Here is a 19,333-nt window from a genome sequence, read left to right on the forward strand (position 1 = left end):
AGGAAACACTACAAAGCAAAACCTTAATATTTTTTTGGAAAAAGCCAACACCTGCATATCAGTCGATGTACAGGTAGGTGGTATAACCTGCTTGGCATTGCTGCCTGTCGAACCTCCTCCGGTGCCCATGGGTCAGCTGCAGGGTCTTCAGCTAGGAACCACCATTCACCAACGTTTCGCTCCTTTAATCGCTAGAACGTCTCCTGGTGGCGGAGCAGTGACAGGGACGTCTCCCTGTCACACCCTGCAGCTGTTATTGGGGTTATTTGTTCTTTCCCTAGCTCCTGTCCTTTCTCCTCAACCAGAGCCAAAAGCTGCCTTTCTCTGCCTCTTCTGCCAGATCTTTAATGGCCTTTCTTAGGTTCCTTCCAGTCACCTCTGCATCCCTCAGGAGGCGTGTGGTTGACAGCCCCACATACCCTCGGCATCCCACCTCCACTGGGTAGATGGTGGTCTTCCAGCCGGCCTCCCTGCACTCCTCAGCCAGCTCGGAGTACTTGGCCTTCTTGCGCTCGAAGGCGGCCTCTATCTCCCCTTCACATGGAACGGTCAGCTCAATGAGGTGCACCGATCTTACTTTGGTGGACCACACCACGATATCAGGGCGGAGAGATGATGTAGTTATCTCCGTGGGGAACCTCAGCTGTTTGTTGAGGTCAACCCTCATGTTCCACTCTTGGTCGGGGGGAAAAAGGCCTCGACGTCTCTCTTGGCCTGGAGTAACTTTGTCCCCCCCCTTCCGTGACGAAGTTGGTACAGTCCTCTGATAGTGGTGGTCCTGTGCTGCCCTGTCAACGCCCCTCCAGCACCTCAGCCAGTTTCCTCAGGACCTGTTCGTGGCGCCATCTGTAGCGCCCCTGGGAAAGTGCGATCTTGCAGCCTGACAAGATGTGCTGGAGACTTGCATTGGGTAAATTAGTAAATGTGACAAAAAGAAGTCATGATGAAGCAGAATGAAACTCCTAGCACATTCTGAGTATGTTAAGAAGGGAACAACTGAGGACAGCACAAGTAGCTTTTACTGTTTGTTGATGGTACACATTTTTTCAAGTCCATTTTATGATGAGGCAATTACAATTTTAGGCTTTGAAGTAAATAATAGTATGGTGATCTGAAGGAATGTTAAATTAATGTTGAATTAATCAACTTTGAATCTTCCCCCCCAACCCCCGATCACATGCACATAGCAGGGCATAAAAGAAAATTTAGAACAGGATTTGCTTTCCATTGCAAGCCAGGCTAGTAGAAATTCATGAGTTCTGACCAGTTTGAAAGACTTTGATTAGCAGTTTTACAGTCACAATAACTAGTATAATTGAAAGCTTAATAGTACCATACAACTTACTGCATTAGATTTAATAGAATTGCCTTTTGAATCTGTGGTAGATTTAATTTCAGTTCTATCTATCAATCTATCAATCAATCTAATCTAATCTAAGGCAAAGCCCTCACTGACTCCCACGCCTCCCACGTAATCACGTGAACTGACTGTCAACGCAGTACTTGGAAAACAAGAATGAGCTCCAAAAAGCGCTGAAGAAAACATGCATTATATAATTGAGAAGGCTGCGAAACAATAAGAAGCGAGCGAGTGACACATACAACCATATTCATGAGTGCTGCTACTTCGGAAACGAAGCACAATGTAAACCTAAACTTTAAATTAAGTTCATAGACAGGCTGCCGCTGGCGTTTGTCATGCCCACAGGTAATGCGGGATACAAGTTTAATGAGAGGACGCAGGATATAAACGAGAGTTTTGATCACTTTGTAACTAAGTTAAAATTGCAGGTGAAGGGCTGTGCTTATGCAAATTCCGAGAGACTGTGTTTGTGGGGATTGACAGTTAAGGCGGGTGGGGGAGTCACGTCATCATCTCCCATCCCATTCACCTCATTTCGCTCTGAGCTGAGCTCCGCAGGTAACGCAGTGTTATGGAAGCGAGTTTGTGACGCTGCCACCAAATACTCACAGAAAAATCCACAAGTTAATACACACGTCTCTAGAGTTTCTCCACACTGAATCCTCCAGGCACTACTTACAAAAGGTTACATTGACAATCGTGTAACGTTATTTTTAAAATCTTTCCTTTTCTTAGCACAAGCACAGCTGAGAAGCTTCAATGCATGTGCTCCATAACGCGTTAAAAAAATAATGCATTTAATCACACTTTGCATTCCAAGCAAAGGGGAACTTCTGTCAATGCATGATTTCCTGGTACACCGATTACATTGATCAACGCTTCCCGATTCATTCTACCCTCGCACCCCCTTGGTTTGAGAAGAAGTATGAAAAAATATGAGGTTAACACAGAAAAACAGATCACCAATTGAAGCTTTATGAATAATCTATACTTTATTCGCCATCAATAATTGTTTTGGTAAAGCCATACTCAGTATAATCCTTCCATCTTATAATTTTTCCGCCACTAGCCTTGATTAAATGAACGGTAAAAAAGTAAGAGCGAAGCGAGGGTGACTTATTCAGGCAGGCAGGCGACAGCTCAATAGCTCGAATTTGGATATAAGTAGGTTCTATTTAGTTGCCAGAAATATTTTTGTTAGGAATGGAAGTTGAATTTAGTCTTTAAATTTCTATGGTGAAGAAAAATTTATGCAATGAGGACTAAATTTAACTATATAAAGTCAAAACTTGTATATATAAAGTCTGCGCCGGAATATATAAAGTCTGCGCCGGAATATATAAAGTCAGCGCCGGAATATATAAAGTCAAAACTTGAATATATAAAGTCAGCTTCGGAATATACAAAGTCATCGCTAGAATATCCATCCATTTCCCAACCCGTTGAATCCGACCACAGGGTCACGGGGGTCTGCTGGAGCCAATCCCAGCTAACACTGGGTGCAAGGCAGGAACCAATCCTGGGCAGGGCACATGCATCATTTTCAAAACATTAACCGAACAGTGTTTTTTTAATTTACATTTCTGAATACGTTTTTGTTAACTTAGTTCAGTTCAGAGTCGTTTCAATCAATATATTTTGACTTTGACTTTATATATTCAGGAATGAGTTTATATAGTCTGATGTTGACTTTATATAATAAGGAATGACTTTATAAATTCTGACGCTGACTTTATATATTCAGGTTTTGAGTTTATATATTCCAGCGATGACTTTATATATTCAAGTTTTGACTTTATATATTCAGAAACAAGTTTGACTTTATATATACCGACGCTGACTTTATATATTCAAGTTTTGACTTTATATATTCTGACACCGACTTTATATATTCAGAAAATCAATGTATTTGCCTGTTTGGCACCCCATAGTATATGTGTGTGTGTATATATGTACACATGTATGTATGTATGTATGTGTGTGTATATATGTATATTTTATATATACACTCACCTAAAGGATTATTAGGAACACCTGTTCAATTTCTCATTAATGCAATTATCTAATTAACCAATCACATGGCAGTTGCTTCAATGCATTTAGGGGTGTGGTCCTGGTCAAGACAATCTCCCGAACTCCAAACTTAATGTCAGAATGGAAAAGAAAGGTGATTTAAGCAATTTTGAGCGTGGCAAGGTTGTTGGTGCCAGACGGGCCGATCTGAGTATTTCACAATCTGCTCAGTTACTGGGATTTTCATGCACAACCATTTCTAGGGTTTACAAAGAATGGTGTGAAAAGGGAAAAACATCCAGTATGTGGCAGTCCTGTGGGCGAAAATGCCTTGTTGATGCTAGAGGTCAGAGGAGAATAGGCGACTGATTCAAGCTGATAGAAGAGCAACTTTGACTGAAATAACCACTCGTTACAACCGAGGTATGCAGCAAAGCATTTGTGAAGCCACAACACACACAACCTTGAGGCGGATGGGCTACAACAGCAGAAGACCCCACTGGGTACCACTCATCTCCATTACAAATAGGAAAAAGAGGCTACAATTTGCACAAGCTCACCAAAATTGGACAGTTGAAGACTGGAAAAAAGTTGCCTGGTCTGATGAGTCTCGATTTCTGTTGAGACATTCAAATAGTAGAGTCAGAATTTGGCGTAAACAGAATGAGAACATGGATCCATCAAGCCTTGTTACCACTGTGCAGGCTGGTGTTGGTGGTGGTGTAATGGTGTGGGGGATGTTTTCTTGGGCATCGTTTAAATGCCACAGGCTACCTGAGCATTGTTTCTGACCATGTCCATCCCTTCATGACCACCATGTACCCATCCTCTGATGGCTACTTCCAGCAGGATAATGCACCATGTCACAAAGCTCGAATCATTTCAAATTGGTTTCTTGAACATGACAATGAGTTCACTGTACTAAAATGGCCCCCACAGTCACCAGATCTCAACCCAATAGAGCATCTTTGGGATGTGGTGGAACGGAGCTTCGTGCCCTGGATGTGCATCCCACAAATCTCCATCAACTGCAAGATGCTATCCTATCAATATGGGCCAACATTTCTAAAGAATGTTTTCAGCACCTTGTTGAATCAATGCCACGCAGAATTAAGGCAGTTCTGAAGGCGAAAGGGGGTCAAACACCGTATTAGTATGGTGTTCCTAATAATCCTTTAGGTGAGTGTGTATATGTGTGTGTGTGTGTGTATATATATATATATATATATATATATATAGGTCTCCACAAATGCACTTTGGTGAGAATTTTATTAGTGCAATGCTTCCACTAAAAGTGCTTTGAAGAAGAAACACAAAACACCTGCCATTAAATTGGCTTGAGACAAAAGTGTGGGTGGTGTTTTCACTTTTTAAGAAGGGTTCCAGACAGGGCTGTCCTTTTTCTTCCCTATTTAATGCATCATTAGAGCCATTGGCTGAGGCCATTAATATAACTAAATTACTTACTCCTATTACATTACATGATATTTATCAAAAAGCTTAACTGTATGCCTATGATACCCTCCTAAATCTAGGGACTAATAGGCCCAGCGCATCACAACATAGAAAATTGCACTGATTTTCCCAAAGTAGAACATGTAAAGGATGTCACTAACTGCATTAAAGGAACACATTCTCCTAAGAAAAGAGAGTATGCTCTACACATTCTTTTATACCTCCTCTGTGTTACAAGACCATTTTGGCCTTTATTTGATGTGGATCTTTAAGCTCCATTACTCCCACATCCACTACTTGAATAGTGGCTGGACACAGAGGCTGGACTCCCATTAGCACCTACCTTTCATCTGTCAGTGGTGCCAGGACCTTGCATTATTCTCTCCTATATGAATTTGTTTTTAAATATCACATATTTGTCAAAAAATACGAATCAGTTTATTAAATATAAGTTTGTCCACAAGTAATATTTTAATCCTTGTAATCTACCCTTAATTGGACTTAGGAGGGATCTGGGCTGTCACTTATGCCCCTGTGACATTTTTCATATGAATTGGTTTTGTCCTCCTATTTGGCTTTCTAGTATGTAATCATTTACTTCCTCTCTTCAAAGGTGTTGGTTCCTATTCCTCTTGCCACATATTATTCTACTCCTTGGCCTCTAAGAAGAAGAAGAATTGTGCTATGCTTTGCATAGCCTGAAAAGACTGTATGTTGTGATTGGTTGAATTCCATTAATTGAAAGGTCCCGTTCTCAACCTTGCCTAAAATTGTGTGCACTTTGAAATTAGTTGATTGAATCTAGAAATACTACCAACATTTTAATAATTACTAACTAGAATATATTTAGGCATAGCTACTGATGAAAAATTAGAGAAATTGGGAAGGTTCATTTTGGCAAGTTGTGCATAGAAAAAGAAGTTGCACAACTAGAAGTTTACTTTTCAATAGTAATTTGTTCAAATAACATAAACACTTTGCCAAAACAGAAGTCTCTAAAGTTCTGGATACCAAGTGACATCCAAGAACTTAATCCTGCTAAAGGCTGAAATATACGATTATCTGTGTCTCTGCTTTAAAGTGTTTTCTACATTGGTTCCATATTTTAGGTGAGTTATACATCACTAGATTTCCAGTTAATTGCCAGTTAATTACTAGACCACTGAGCAAAGTGCACAGAGAGGAATTAGAAAAATTAACATAAGTTAAAATTATCAAAGTACATACTGTTCTGTTAACTGTCTGATTCCTTCCATAGCCTCAAAGTAACAGAATTTGGACCCAGCAATAAACCTGAAAGTTTGTATTTGGCATACCACCCTCTGCTCTGTATCTTTGCAGAAATGCATGCTTAATAGTTTGTCTTTGTGTTTCAGATTACCAAAACTACAACTGAATCTAACTTTCTAAAAAGGAGTTCCTAATACTGTAAATATAGGGATACTCCAAAAGAGAAAAATATATTTTTTGTTATAGAAATGGAATTTGAATTTCCTTAAATTTTATTTTGACTTAAACTCCAAGGTTTATGAGTTTTCTGAGACAATGAAAGGCAATGTAGACTAGCATGACATACAAGACAGTTTGCTGGAAAAAGTGAATCAGAGATCCTGTGAAATGAATAAAATCGATTTAACTTTGACTGTTTTTGAAGACAGATGGGCTTCAGTAGGGATTGCAAACAGCACTGTCAATAATTGACTGTTCTGTTTGGTCCTGAGCTGTAATATGAAATGGTCAGAGTTTGTATTGCTTTTACAAGCAGAGACTAGTATAACAAAGAGAGATCCCATTCAGTGATAGCAAAACCTCTGAATGGTCAGCTGCTGAAAAGGTATATGCTATGTCAAACAGCTGTTGAAGGTTTGGTTATGTCATATTTTAATGTTGAGCACATTCTCTATTCTATTTACTTAAAACTTTTGCCTCCATTATAAAGAATATTTTTGTATTTTAGAGTTTGTCTTTCATGATCAAAGCAGAAAAATACCATCTCTTTATAAAGGAAGGGCAAAGAGACCAACTCATATACAGTTTATTCTGTGTTCACAATGTCACTTTGAGACTTTACTGATTGAATTTCTGGAGGCAGTGTCTGAGAGTTGGTAATATGAATCTTGCTGAAGTCAAATGTTAAAGTTTCTTATTACTATCAAGAATGTCTAAGTAATACTTATCCTGTTTCTTTACCAGGCGAACTAGTGTCATTAAGTCTAGAAGCAGAAGAAGTCGCTGGTTTCTTTGCCCATATGCTAAATCATGAATATACAACAAAAGAGATCTTCAGGTGTAATTTTTTCAACGACTGGAGGAAGGCAAGTGCATGTTTGTCATGATGGTTGCAGTGTAAACAGAGCACATAATTGCACTAGTTATTAGATTATAAAAAAAGACTTGTTTTGAAAATTGTGTGGCTCTAGAGCAAGTTTGAATGTATAGTATGTGAGCATATCCATTTAGAAGGTTACATTGTTGTGGAAGGGTAGAAGGGGTTTCATAATGCTGTCTAACACTGAAATCGTTTGTAATCTCTAGTATCCCAATTTAGAGTAGTACCTTTCATTTAATGTTCTACAAATCAATTTTTTGTTGTTCCAGTGCATACTTCAAATCTGAGTAATACATTTTTTGCTTTTATTGAGGTTATTGATCACATTTAAAAAAGCAAAATACAGTTCAGCCAAAATTATATTCCATATATTGTTTAAACTTTAAATCATACTTAATAATATGTGACATTCAGAATTCATCTCCTATGCAGTTAACATAGCCAGAATTAAAGAAGGTAATTTAATAGATAGCATTTCACAAAATTCTACTGGATAGCTGTCTAGAACTATGGAGATTTTATAGTTTTATAATTCAAAGAGCCTCTATTCTGTGTAAAGCTACAGTGTCATGTTTGTTTTATCAAGGGTATCATTGTGACTTACCTTTTGTTACACTCCAATGCATGCCAAGGAAAAAAAAACATTTAAAGCTTTTTTACTTTCAACAGAAATTGTACATTTTTTTCTCCTGAGTCTTATCACCAGTATTGCAAATAGTATAATCTCATAATAACACTATTGGTAAATCAAATTAATGCATCTGTCTTTCTCCTCATTTGTTCTCTGTCCTTAATCTTGCCTCTCTCAAAGAGGATAAAGTCAAACACCTTCTTAGCTTTGTTCCCTGATATGCAACCAGGTACAGCACTCCTGAGACTTGGATTCCTTCCGGACAACGGTTACTTACACTGTAAGCTACTGAAATATCAGTAAATATTAATAAAGGTACTACTAGTAAGGAAGTCAAATGATAAAAATAAAAAATACAACAAACTTAAATAATGGTTTATTCTTTGGAATCAACCTAAAACACCCTATGATAAAAAACATTCATATTCAGTCTTCCTATATAATTAAAAGTGGAGAATTAAAACACAATTTATTGTTAAATATAATGATGGCAAACAGGTGAGTGATTGTGAAGTACAATGTGCAGAAAGAGATGGTTAAACTAAATGAACAACAAAGTAAAAATGTGACAATAATTCTTTTGATCAAGCAGTTTAATGAAAAACAGAAGAGAGTGGATTATAATAACCAAAAGCAGCCCTAGGAAACGTAGGCCGTCGAATAATAAAAAATAAGACAGAGGTGCATAATTTAAAGTAAAATACAGTAAGGAGATACTGTATAATATGACACAATGCATGTTGTTTGTATTAATCATAATAATCATTCATATTTTGCCAGGTTTTAACAAGGCTACTTTTTACACTTTTCTTATGTCATTTTAATGATCAGTGCTTACATCAACATGTCCAGCATTTTGTATTTTCTGTTCCAGTCCTTGATCCAATGCAATTCATGCTTTCGAAATACTAGCAAACAAAATATTTCTCCCCTTAAGTGAATTTTATGTGTTAGCTTCAACTTCAACCCAGGCTTAGCTGGTGGCGTCATCATAACTTGTCACAAGACCAAGACAAGAGTACTTGTGGCCTGTAATTGCCCAGATTGCTTCAGAAATAATTAAATCTTTTAAAAAATATTGTATTTATCAAAGGCAAGGCTCCAGTTAAAACTCTGAAACAAATTAACACCCAGGGTAAGATAAATGTGAATGCCTCTCGTAATTATATTTCAAAAGTTGTGTTGCCTTTACTTTATGCCAAATAAACAGAGACCGAAGTGTATCTGAAATAAGTGGCACTTTATGCAACCACATCTGATTTGTGTAGCTTATTGGAACTATGGAATTATTCATAACCATAATGGTTCATTGATATGATGAGGGGTTTGCACTAAAAGCAGATGCTTTCAAACAGCAGTATCTATGTGAGGACCGAGAGTCTCACTGTCTGCCTGGCATTTGCAGGAGAAGCAGCAGGTTTCTATGATTACAGATAATTTGGCAAATGTTAGGGTGCTGTTTCTATTTGTAACTGAACCAGACTACAGTACTTTGGTCATAGGCTACAATTAATTTAGTAAGTATCCTATAGTATTTATGTTAAATGTAAACAGTGTGCATACAATTGCAGTCATGCTGTGCCAATATTCCCATATCTTACGTAGGTTACAGATAATTGCCTGTTGGTGCATACTGTGTAAGCAGACCATGGATTGTGAAAATATTTAGACACTAATGTTCCTTTTAGATTTGATGGTGGTGTACATGTATTTTAAAACAGCAGTGGCAGCAGCACTTTATCTGGATCCACCACGCTATGTCTGATGATGTTTTTGGTACCAAGCTGTACACGTGTAATAAGATTTTTTTTTTGTCAAAATATCCTGTGTTGTCTTTTTTGCTACAAACTTTCCAAAAACATAGCAAAAACATCAAGACTGTTTATGCAACCTCTAAGATCATAAAGTAAGATTACAGTAAAAAGAACCGCTCCACTGATTTTTTTTTTTTTTTTTATATAATATATACAAATGCACTGATCAAATGAATGAGATACACTGAGGTATGTTTGCAACACTCCAGTGAACTGTTTCATTGTGCAAGAACTGGTCTAGACATTTATTCATATGCTAATACAATGACTCTGCACCATGTTCGGTTCCAGCCGTATTGTGACCTTATTAAATAACTGTTTTGCTTTAAACATAGATTTTAATACTGGTAAATATAAAATAGTAATAAAAATATTGCTATTATATCTGTGCTGTGAAAGCAACAATAAAAAAATTGACAGCTAAAAAATGTTGTGTGGATGTGTGTGTGTGTATGCGTGCGTACATTTGTCTGTACTATATATTCATGCACACACTATAGTTTGAATACACACCAGAATTACTAGGAAGAAAAAAATTTAAAAGAATGCGCCTAATTTGTCTTACAGATGAAATTGATTGCTGCACAATTTGAATGATGAACTTGACTAAAGTGCTACTCTTTAATTTTATGCAAGTACCTTCATCATGCACACCAGCATATTTTCCAATACCTATTGCAAATTTTGATATACAGTAACCGTTTAAGCTCTGATGTCATTTTTAAAGGGATGTCCTCACAAAAAATAGATTTTCTTCCACAGAATCATCCATAGAGTATCTGTACAATACAAGCAGTCAATTGCCATTGAAATCTCAGTAGAACCACCCAGATTAATGAAGGAATAGGGTCTTAAAGCAATAAATTTGGAACCCGATATTATAAGAGATAACAATTGTGATTAATGGCACAGGGTATTTAGATATTGCTATACCAAATAACACCAAATGCATTTGTAGTGCCCTGCAGAATCAAACCTTATAATGTCCATGTTTTGTTGCACCAAGCAGTGTGAACTGAAACTAAAAATAAATGTGCCTCTAGAAATAAATTTTGTTCTTTAACTTTATTCTGTTGGTTTCATAAATAGTCCTTTTAGTTTCTCCACCCAACTTTATCTTCAAGTGCTTTAGTAACCGGAAAGGTTTAAGAACTTTAGTATATATCGCCATATTCAATCATGTTTGATATAGTCAGGATTACATTTCCTAGCAGCACTTTTGCTGGTGTATAATTTTTTTTTCTCTAAATTCAACTTACTGTTTTATATGCAATGGATTTTATTTATTTGTCACTGAAAGATAAAGAACAGTGCCTACGTAAAGAACAGTGTCTACATATGACCACGCAAAATGGAAATTACACATGACCACAGAACATATTATAATACAGGATCTAATCACTTCATTTGTGGATGCCATTTTTATGTCGTCTTTATGAATTGTTATTATTTCTGTGAGAGTTATTTTACTGATATTGAAAAGAAGTTAACACAAATACGGCGATCTATCCCATAGAAGTATGCCCCGCGTCACCCTCTCCCAGCCCTCTTCTCTGGACTCCAGCGCTCAGCTGTCCGCCGCCAGGCACATTCTGACAGAGAGGTTTTATTTATTCGTCCTCGTGACTGTCGCGGAATCTGACACATTATAATTTTCTTTAATTGGCAGTACTTGATAGTGGAAGAGATAAGGGAAAACAGCTTTGCATCTTTCTACTTTTTAACTGCGCTGAGCTGTAAACAATGTGAAGACTACACCGCCTTCAGCGGCCAGGAGTCATGAGAACAAAGTGGACGCTCGGAGGCACAATGTCGGGCTGCTCCGCTGCGTCGAGAGCTTCGCAGTTTTGGGCGGTGTCCTCTCTCCTCGCACTGTTTGTGACACTTTGAGTGTCCCGTCGTCTCCTGGGAGAGTGGAAATCTTTGCGAATGAGTGTGATTGGCGCCATCGAAGCAAAAGTCTCTTTGTAAATTGCGCTGCACGACTACTTACTGTCCCTCACAAAAACCCCGCACATTCAAGGTTGCTTTTGTGATGAATTCTTTTAAGAAGATGGAGGGTTTACATCTAAGAAGATGTACTGACCTCTTCATGTTAAATTTTGGACTTGGGAATTGTTTCGACCTTCTGCCCGTTAAGTACGGAAGGGCAGCATCCACATTTCTCAGAATAAATTTTCTCTTAAATCACAGCCACGTAGTGCAAGGTTGTCAGGAAGAAATTTGCAGGGTCGTATAGAAAATGTAATTTCTATACCACAGCGGACGTGTAGCACCTTTCACAAGGGATATGCTACCAAGAGATGATCCAAATACATTTAAGCTGCTGTTAGTGCTACTTACCTGTTGTGTTATAGCGCCTTTAAAATGTACTTGACCCGAACGCACTCCAGTACTGCTCAATGTATCTTTACTTCTTACATGTTAATGTTTTACTGTTTAATAATTTATATACTACATTTTATTTTTTTCCCTTGCACTCAGTAAGCGAAGCCACTGGGTAATCAGCTAGTATATATTTATTAATGCTGGCTCCCTACCTGCTCATGTGCAAATTGAATCTGAAAACTTGCGTGTGAATGAGTAAACTATTGCAGTTGTATAAATGTGATGTGCACCTGATGTATCAGAATATTTTGTTTTCATCTGTAGTATTTTCCTTTTAAGTTTCTCTCAGGTCAGGTTAGGAAGCATGCACTGGTATAGCATGTTACCATACCCACCACATGACGAAACAGCTCGGGATCCTGGTTGGCAATCCCTCCAGGCAGATGGTCCAGTCCCATCTTCTGAAAATGACTGTATATCTGCCACAACCAGGTGTTATGTGGGCCTCCCCTTGCCCTGGTCCTGCCTCTTGGGTCTTCAACAATGAGGATCCTGCGAGCCAGATCACCTTCACGGAATTGCGCCACATGGCCGTAGTGCCATAACTGACACTTCCTCACAATGCAGGTAAAGTGTCTCATTCAGGACTCAATAAGCAACCTCTCATTCAGCACAAAGTCAAGCCAGCGGTGTCCAAGGGTTCTCCGAAGAGACACAGTACCAAAGGAAGTCCAGTCTTCATCTCGGGTGGCTGGATATCATCCATGTCTCACAACCATATAGCAAGACAGGAACCACCAGGACTCTAAAGACTTGGAACTTCATCCTTTTGCATAGATAACGGTTGTGCCACACACCCTTTTCCAGCGACTTCATGACTCCCCCACCCCCCATGCTCTTACAATCCATCTACTGAATTCGTAGGAAAAATCCCGAGACATGAATGTCACTGCCGAAGAAAATAAATTTCATGACAAGGTTGACACTCTCTCCGCAGACGGACACACTACTGATGGCTGTGTCTAAAAGGTCATTAAAGGCAAGGATCTTGGTTTTTATCCAGGACACTCACAAGCCCAGACACTACTGACTCCTCGCACAGTCTGTCAAGAGCTCCAATCCAAACCTCCATTAACTCAACAAAGCACGTTGTCTGCAAAGTCAAAATCAGTGAATCATTCTTCACCAACAGATGCACCATAGCCGCTGGACCTTACGACCTTGCCCAACACCCAGTCCATGCAAGCACTAAACCAAGTAGGAGCAAAAACACACCCCTGATGGACCCCAGAATCAACTGGGAAAAATGCAAAGGCTCTGCCTCTGCTCTACATAGCACTCACAGTACCAGTGTAAAGGCCGGCTATGATATCTAGCAACCTTGAGGGGATCCCACGAAGTGTCAGGATGTCCCTCAGGGCAGCTCAATGAACTGAGTCGAGTACTTTACGAAAATCAACAAAAGCTGCAAAGAAACTCTGACGGTATTCACGTTTGTCCTTCATGAGAACCGTCAGTGCCAGGATGCTGTCGATGGTAGACTTCTTGGGCATAAAACCAGACTGCTCCAGTCGCTGGTAGGTGAGCAAGTGATCACTAATCCTACTGAGGATGACCCTTGCAAAAACCGTACCCAGCAATGAGAGCAGTGTTACCCCCCTGTAGTTGCCACAATCAAGGCGGTCATCTTTCCCTTTCCAGATAGGGATGACAAGTCCCGTTTTCCATTCAGTTGGGATGATGCCAGTCCAAATGGAAGCAAATATTGCTTGCAATGCCAGGAGGACAGTCTTACCACCAACCTGGAGAAGTTCACCCCGGATGCCACAGATTCCTGCAGCCTTCGCTACCCTCAGTTGGTTCACCGCCACAATGCTTAGATTCCTGTGTAAACAGGACTTTGGTTACTAGACCTTAGATTGTGTGTCACTTGCTCACAGATTCCTTTAACAAATACCTCATTTGCCCTCACAACCTTCCTTCTCAGTTCCCGGTACAGACCGGAGTTGCCACTAAGCCATGCGCTGCAACTCCTCTCAATTATATTCAGACTGCCTTGCGAGATGAAACACCTTCTTCTGGGAACACCAGTAACACCAACACACAACCCTCAGCATCCTTCAGGGTCTTGTCACGGAAGGTCTCCCACAACCTATTAGGATTGGCAGTCACACCCAAATCCATAAGTTTCTCACACAAACTCTGCGCAAACTCGTCAGAAACAGCCTGATCTTGGAGTCTGACCAGGTCCAGGTTCATTTTCCTAGTAGGAGGTAACCTACTGAACCTAAGCTGGATCTTCAGAGCAGCAACAAGAAGTCTGTGGTCAGAATTCACAAACTGGGCCCTTCTGTTATCCCTGCAGTTTTGTAAGAGCCTCCTGCATCTGCCCACGAGGATGTGATTGATCTCCTTCACAGCACTAGTACTGGAGTACTAAGTCCAACAATGCAGCTCAGGTTGCTGGAACCAGGATCTAGCGATTCACATTCCCTGACCTTTTACAAAGTCAAGGAACATGTAGCCACTTTCACCATGGTCACCAGACCCATAGGGACCGAGACAATCCTCGTAGCGAGCTCTGTCAGTGTCAATGGCTGCATTGAAGTCACCCATGACCAAAGGAGTGTCACCCCGCATGCACCCATCAAGCACCAAGCAAAGTTGCGAATAAAATGTCTCCCTCACTGAGACATCACTCACCATGGTCGGAGCATACACTGAGACAATAGACAAGGCACCCCGAGAGTGCTGTAATCTGAGTTTCATAATATGCTTGTTGAAAGGAGTGACATTGGAAGAAGCCGATCCGCAACAGCTACTCCCCAAGTATGACAGCCATCAGAGTGACCAGACCAATAAAAGGTGTACCGACCTACAGAGATCTAGCCAATCCCAGGTCTGCACACCTCAGAGAGTGCCGCCACTGAAATGCAGAGTTTATACAGCTCCTCCGACAGCAGATGAAGATGATAATCATGCTGGAGAGAGATGTTCCACGAGCCTACCTTGATTCTTGACAGGCCTCACCCAATTGGCTTTCTGACAGTTTTGACTCTTCTGGGTTTGGGGCTCCTGAGGGCTTTCTCCCATTCCCTTCATAATGCAAGCAGCCTTCCGATGGGTGGCTGCAGCAGACATACTCCCATGGAGAGCAGAAAGGAGTCCTGTCTGTCATCTCAGAGCAGTGTGAAGTGTTGTGTTTTTTGTTTGTTTTTTTTTTTTAAATTGTGGCTGGAGTGCCAATCCTGCCCCCAACCCCCATGATTTCCCAGGAAGTTGGAGGACTGCTTCCAGGGCCGGATGCAGTTTAACATCATACCCAGGACATATTTTGTTTTCATCTGTAGTATTTTCCTTTTAAGTTTCTCCTACTCAAAGAAATATCAACCTTCTATTGATTTAAAATCTATGTTTATGATTTAGATATTTTAACAAGATTTAGAATTATTGGGAAAGCAGAATAGGAGAAGTAAGGTGTTTAGCTTAAAAATGGCATTGTCAGAAATACCTAATTGAAATCATTTTTTTTCCCACTGTGGATTTCTAAACAGAGGTAGGAAAATACATTGTTTTTAGATATTGTGCATTAGGTATATGTGCTTTAAATTATTTTAAACAAATAATACTTGAATTGACCTTTATTTGGGCTTCAGGCTCAGATGGCATTCTCTGACAAAATTGGTTATCGATCCATAAGTTTAATGTATTGCTAGTTCTAGCATTTTCTGGTACCCATTGCACATTAGTTGTGTTCATTTGTTGACTTTTATTACTTGGGGGTAAAGAGAAAGTTCCTGGTTCTTTCATGGAAATAATAAAGTACAGCACTGTGTGTGTGTGAGAGAGAGACCATCCAAACATATATTCTAGAGAAACTGTGATGTTTTATTTAGTACTGTATATCTACAGGTTGTCTGATTCAGTACATTTTTTTTAATTTTTCCATGGGTATCAAAAGTAATTATTCAGTAGAGCAATGTGTTCAATAAGTATTTATTAACTATTAACATAAAAAGTAATTCCATAAGGGCCAGTCTGTAAATATAGGCAAACTACTTGTTTGTCTACTGTAGAATGGAACTTGAGCAAGGGCAGCCATGTGTCCCACTTTAAGCTATTGCATGACCTGTAAGGAACTTGATGGCAGAACACATCATCTTACCAAACTCTGCTAAGCATATTGAGGACAGTTGTGGTCAACAGCATGAAAGATAGTCGATCAACAGCAAAGTGAAGATTTAAGCAATCAGAGGCATTTTGCATGATGCTTTTTATGCAGTAGAATTTATAGTTCTGTTGGAGGAGTCTATGTGCTTTTAAAGTACTTCTGTTTCATTTTGTAGGTGATGACAGAAGATGAAAAGATGAAAATAGTTGATCTAAACAAATGTGATTTTACAGAAATGGCAAACTACTTTACAGCTAAAACCGAAGCCAGAAAGAACTGTAGCAAAGAAGAAAAACAGGTATTATCAGAGTCTTGTCATCCTACAGTAACAAATGTAAGTATTTTCACTTGGAAAGACTACGAAAGGAAAGGTACTAACTTCATTACACAAATGCCATTAAGTCAACGGGGACATCCACCATCCATATAATTGATTTTTAGAAATTATTTAATGGTCCAGGGAGGAGTTTAGTAAACCATATTGTTTATTATTAATAGTCCTAAATTAGTGCTGGGGGGCAGAGACCCCATATTTTAAAAGATATACTTTATTTTTAGGTAATGTGAAATAATCATGAAATTTATTTGCTCAACATGCCTAGGACAGTTATTGACGCTCTGTCATGTTGATATCAATGGTTCACAGTTCACTCCTGCCTTTAACGTTGCGTAACTACAGATGAGCAAGTGCGGCTTTAGAGATGGCAACTTAAAGAGTAACTTCAGAAATAAAAGAAAATTTAGTTATTTCTTTAATGAAATGAAATTAAATAAATTGTTCACTTCAAGATGACACTGGACCGACCTGACTTAAGAATTCAACAGCAGGCAAGTGATTGAGGACGAGCATACACAAGAACTTTTTTTCCAGTTCTTGTTATGACAGAGTTTGCTAACTGGATGTGGTGTAAGTAATGCCTTTTTTGTTTTTTGTTTTTTTTTTGCTTTACCTATTTGCTGTTTCCAAGGTGTTGGTACGAAAGCGATGTGGACAATAACGTGGGTACCAGATCTAAAACATCTTTCTGAAAAATACAAGCAGAATGGAAGTCATCTAGACAATACCATAAGGCAAATTTTTTGGCAGGTTTAATATTCCCGTACATCTGCATGAAGGCTGCAGTATTGGCATTAGAAGGCACATTGAAGAGTTGAAAAAAAAATCGACATATCCTGTCCAGAAGAATAGTGGGTTAGAAGCACGTCCTGATACAATACATTGCCGCACCCACCACACAACAAACCAACTCAGGATCCAGATTAGGACCCGAGTGCAGCCATGCAATGGGTGACACCTCCGCACCACACCAGTTCAGATGGAGTGGAACAATGTTAGACTGTGTGAAGTTTTTTTCACCAGCCGACACTGAGTTTTATCAGTATTTAAACTTACTAAATTTCTTTTTGGAGGGGGGAAAAAAGTATATTCAATGAGCCTAAGAAATTGGTACCATACCTCAACAGAAACGGAGAGCAGAAGTCACAAAAATTACATTATAGAAGGACTAAAAGGCCTTCGTTTGATATCTCCTTTCTGGTAGACATAAATGGTATGTCTATATATGGGCGAGTGTTGAAACAAATATTTAAGTCATTAGCAATGGTTTTAAGACAGTTTGATATTTGTAAGAAAGCCAGTATAGAAGAGCTAAGTGATGAGTAACATGATCTTGTTGATACTTCACATATGATTTTTAATTTTTAACTGCAGCACAAGTTGCATACTGTGGCTGTCAAATATAAATCCTTGGTTGGTTACAAAGGAAGGCATGATAGTTTTACTATTTAAGAGACTCAATTTAATGAGAAGGGCAGTCAGAGTTATCCAAGTGATCATCCATCCATTATCCAATCTGCTATATCCTAACATAGGGTCACAGGGGTCATATGATTAGAATTACTTTATGTGATGAGCTTCAAGATGTTTACAGATATCCAGGTGCTGAAGTTGCCGAGACAGGTAATTGGTTTTTCCATGGCATATTTATTGGATACAACAGCGATTCTCAAACTGTGGGGGGCACTGAAGCTGTACAAGGGGGGCGTCAAATAAATAAACAAGACATCAAAATTTATTTTTTACATTTTTATTTCAAATTTAAATTTGCAGGCATATAATCACAACGAATGCATTATAACTAAAATTAAAAAAAAAACATTTTGAAGGCATAGATCTAATGACTAACTGACTAGCAGCGCCACACTTTCAATCCAGAAAGTTCAAGACGTATCGGTATCTGTCGTGAACATTCGGGTAACAGTAGATCAGGTGATAATGCGACGCGACTCCACCACATTGGCAGCGTAGCCAATATTGTCAAATAGAGTTAAACAGTTTACTGCGTATTGGGTTATTTTCATGATACAACTAACAGCGGTATAATAATTGTCGGATGAAAATACGTTCACCTCGCACAGATTGACTTCATCGGTGTCCTCGTTTACGAGATTTTTAATAATTAAAACATACATTAATCCCTCCTCGATCGCGGGGGTTGCATTCCAGAACCCGCCACGATAGATGAAAATCCGCGAAGTAGAAACCATATGTTTGTATGGTTATTTTTATATATTTTAAGCCCTTATAAACTCTCCCAAACTGTTAACATTAGAGCCCTCTAGACATGAAATAACACCCTTTAGTCAAAAGTTTAAACTGTGCTCCATGACAAGACAGAGATGACAGTTCTTTCTCACAATTAAAAGAATGCAAACATCTCTTCAAAGAAGCGCTGTCAGGAGCAGAGAATGTCAGAGAGAGAGAGCAAGATAAAAGCAAACAATCAAAAAATCAATACGTGCTTTTAAGTATGCTGAAGCACCGCGATAAAGCCGAAATTTGTAGAGTAGCATCCGTATCCTCTAGGCAAATAGCCCCTCTGCTCACACCTCCTCCGTCAGGTGCAGAGAATGTCAGAGAGGGTGAGATAGAGGCAGAGACAAGCAAACAATCAAGCACCGCACGGCAAATATATCTTATAGCATTGAGGAGTTTTAGTTAATATGTAATACATGTTCTGATTGGGTAGCTTCTAAGCCGTCCGCCAATAGCGTCCCTTGTATAAAAATCAACTGGGCAAACAAACTGAGGAAGCATGTACCATAAATTAAAAGACCCATTGTCCGCAGAAATCCGCGAACCAGCGAAAAATCCATGATATATATTTAGATATGCTTACATTTAAAATCCGCGATAGAGTGAAGCCGCGAAAGTCGAAGCGCAATATAG

At 39.1% G+C, this 19,333-nt stretch overlaps 1 protein-coding gene across 3 annotated transcripts in view; it reads left to right on the forward strand.

The window, feature by feature from the left end:
• Positions 1 to 19,333, forward strand: part of zgc:173742 (DNA topoisomerase I, mitochondrial) — a 187,394-nt gene that overhangs the window by 83,125 nt on the left and 84,936 nt on the right. For 2 of the 3 annotated variants that reach the window (XM_039763499.1, XM_039763501.1), the window contains exons 10-11: positions 7,025 to 7,146; positions 16,280 to 16,438. In XM_039763499.1, the coding sequence (XP_039619433.1) occupies positions 7,025 to 7,146; positions 16,280 to 16,438 (281 nt within the window). The remainder of the gene's footprint in view (positions 1 to 7,024; positions 7,147 to 16,279; positions 16,439 to 19,333) is intronic. The other variant, XM_039763502.1, reaches the window with a different exon arrangement.

Source organism: Polypterus senegalus, chromosome 9 (assembly GCF_016835505.1).
Source record: "Polypterus senegalus isolate Bchr_013 chromosome 9, ASM1683550v1, whole genome shotgun sequence".
In the NCBI taxonomy this organism is placed as follows: Eukaryota; Metazoa; Chordata; class Cladistia; order Polypteriformes; family Polypteridae; genus Polypterus; species Polypterus senegalus.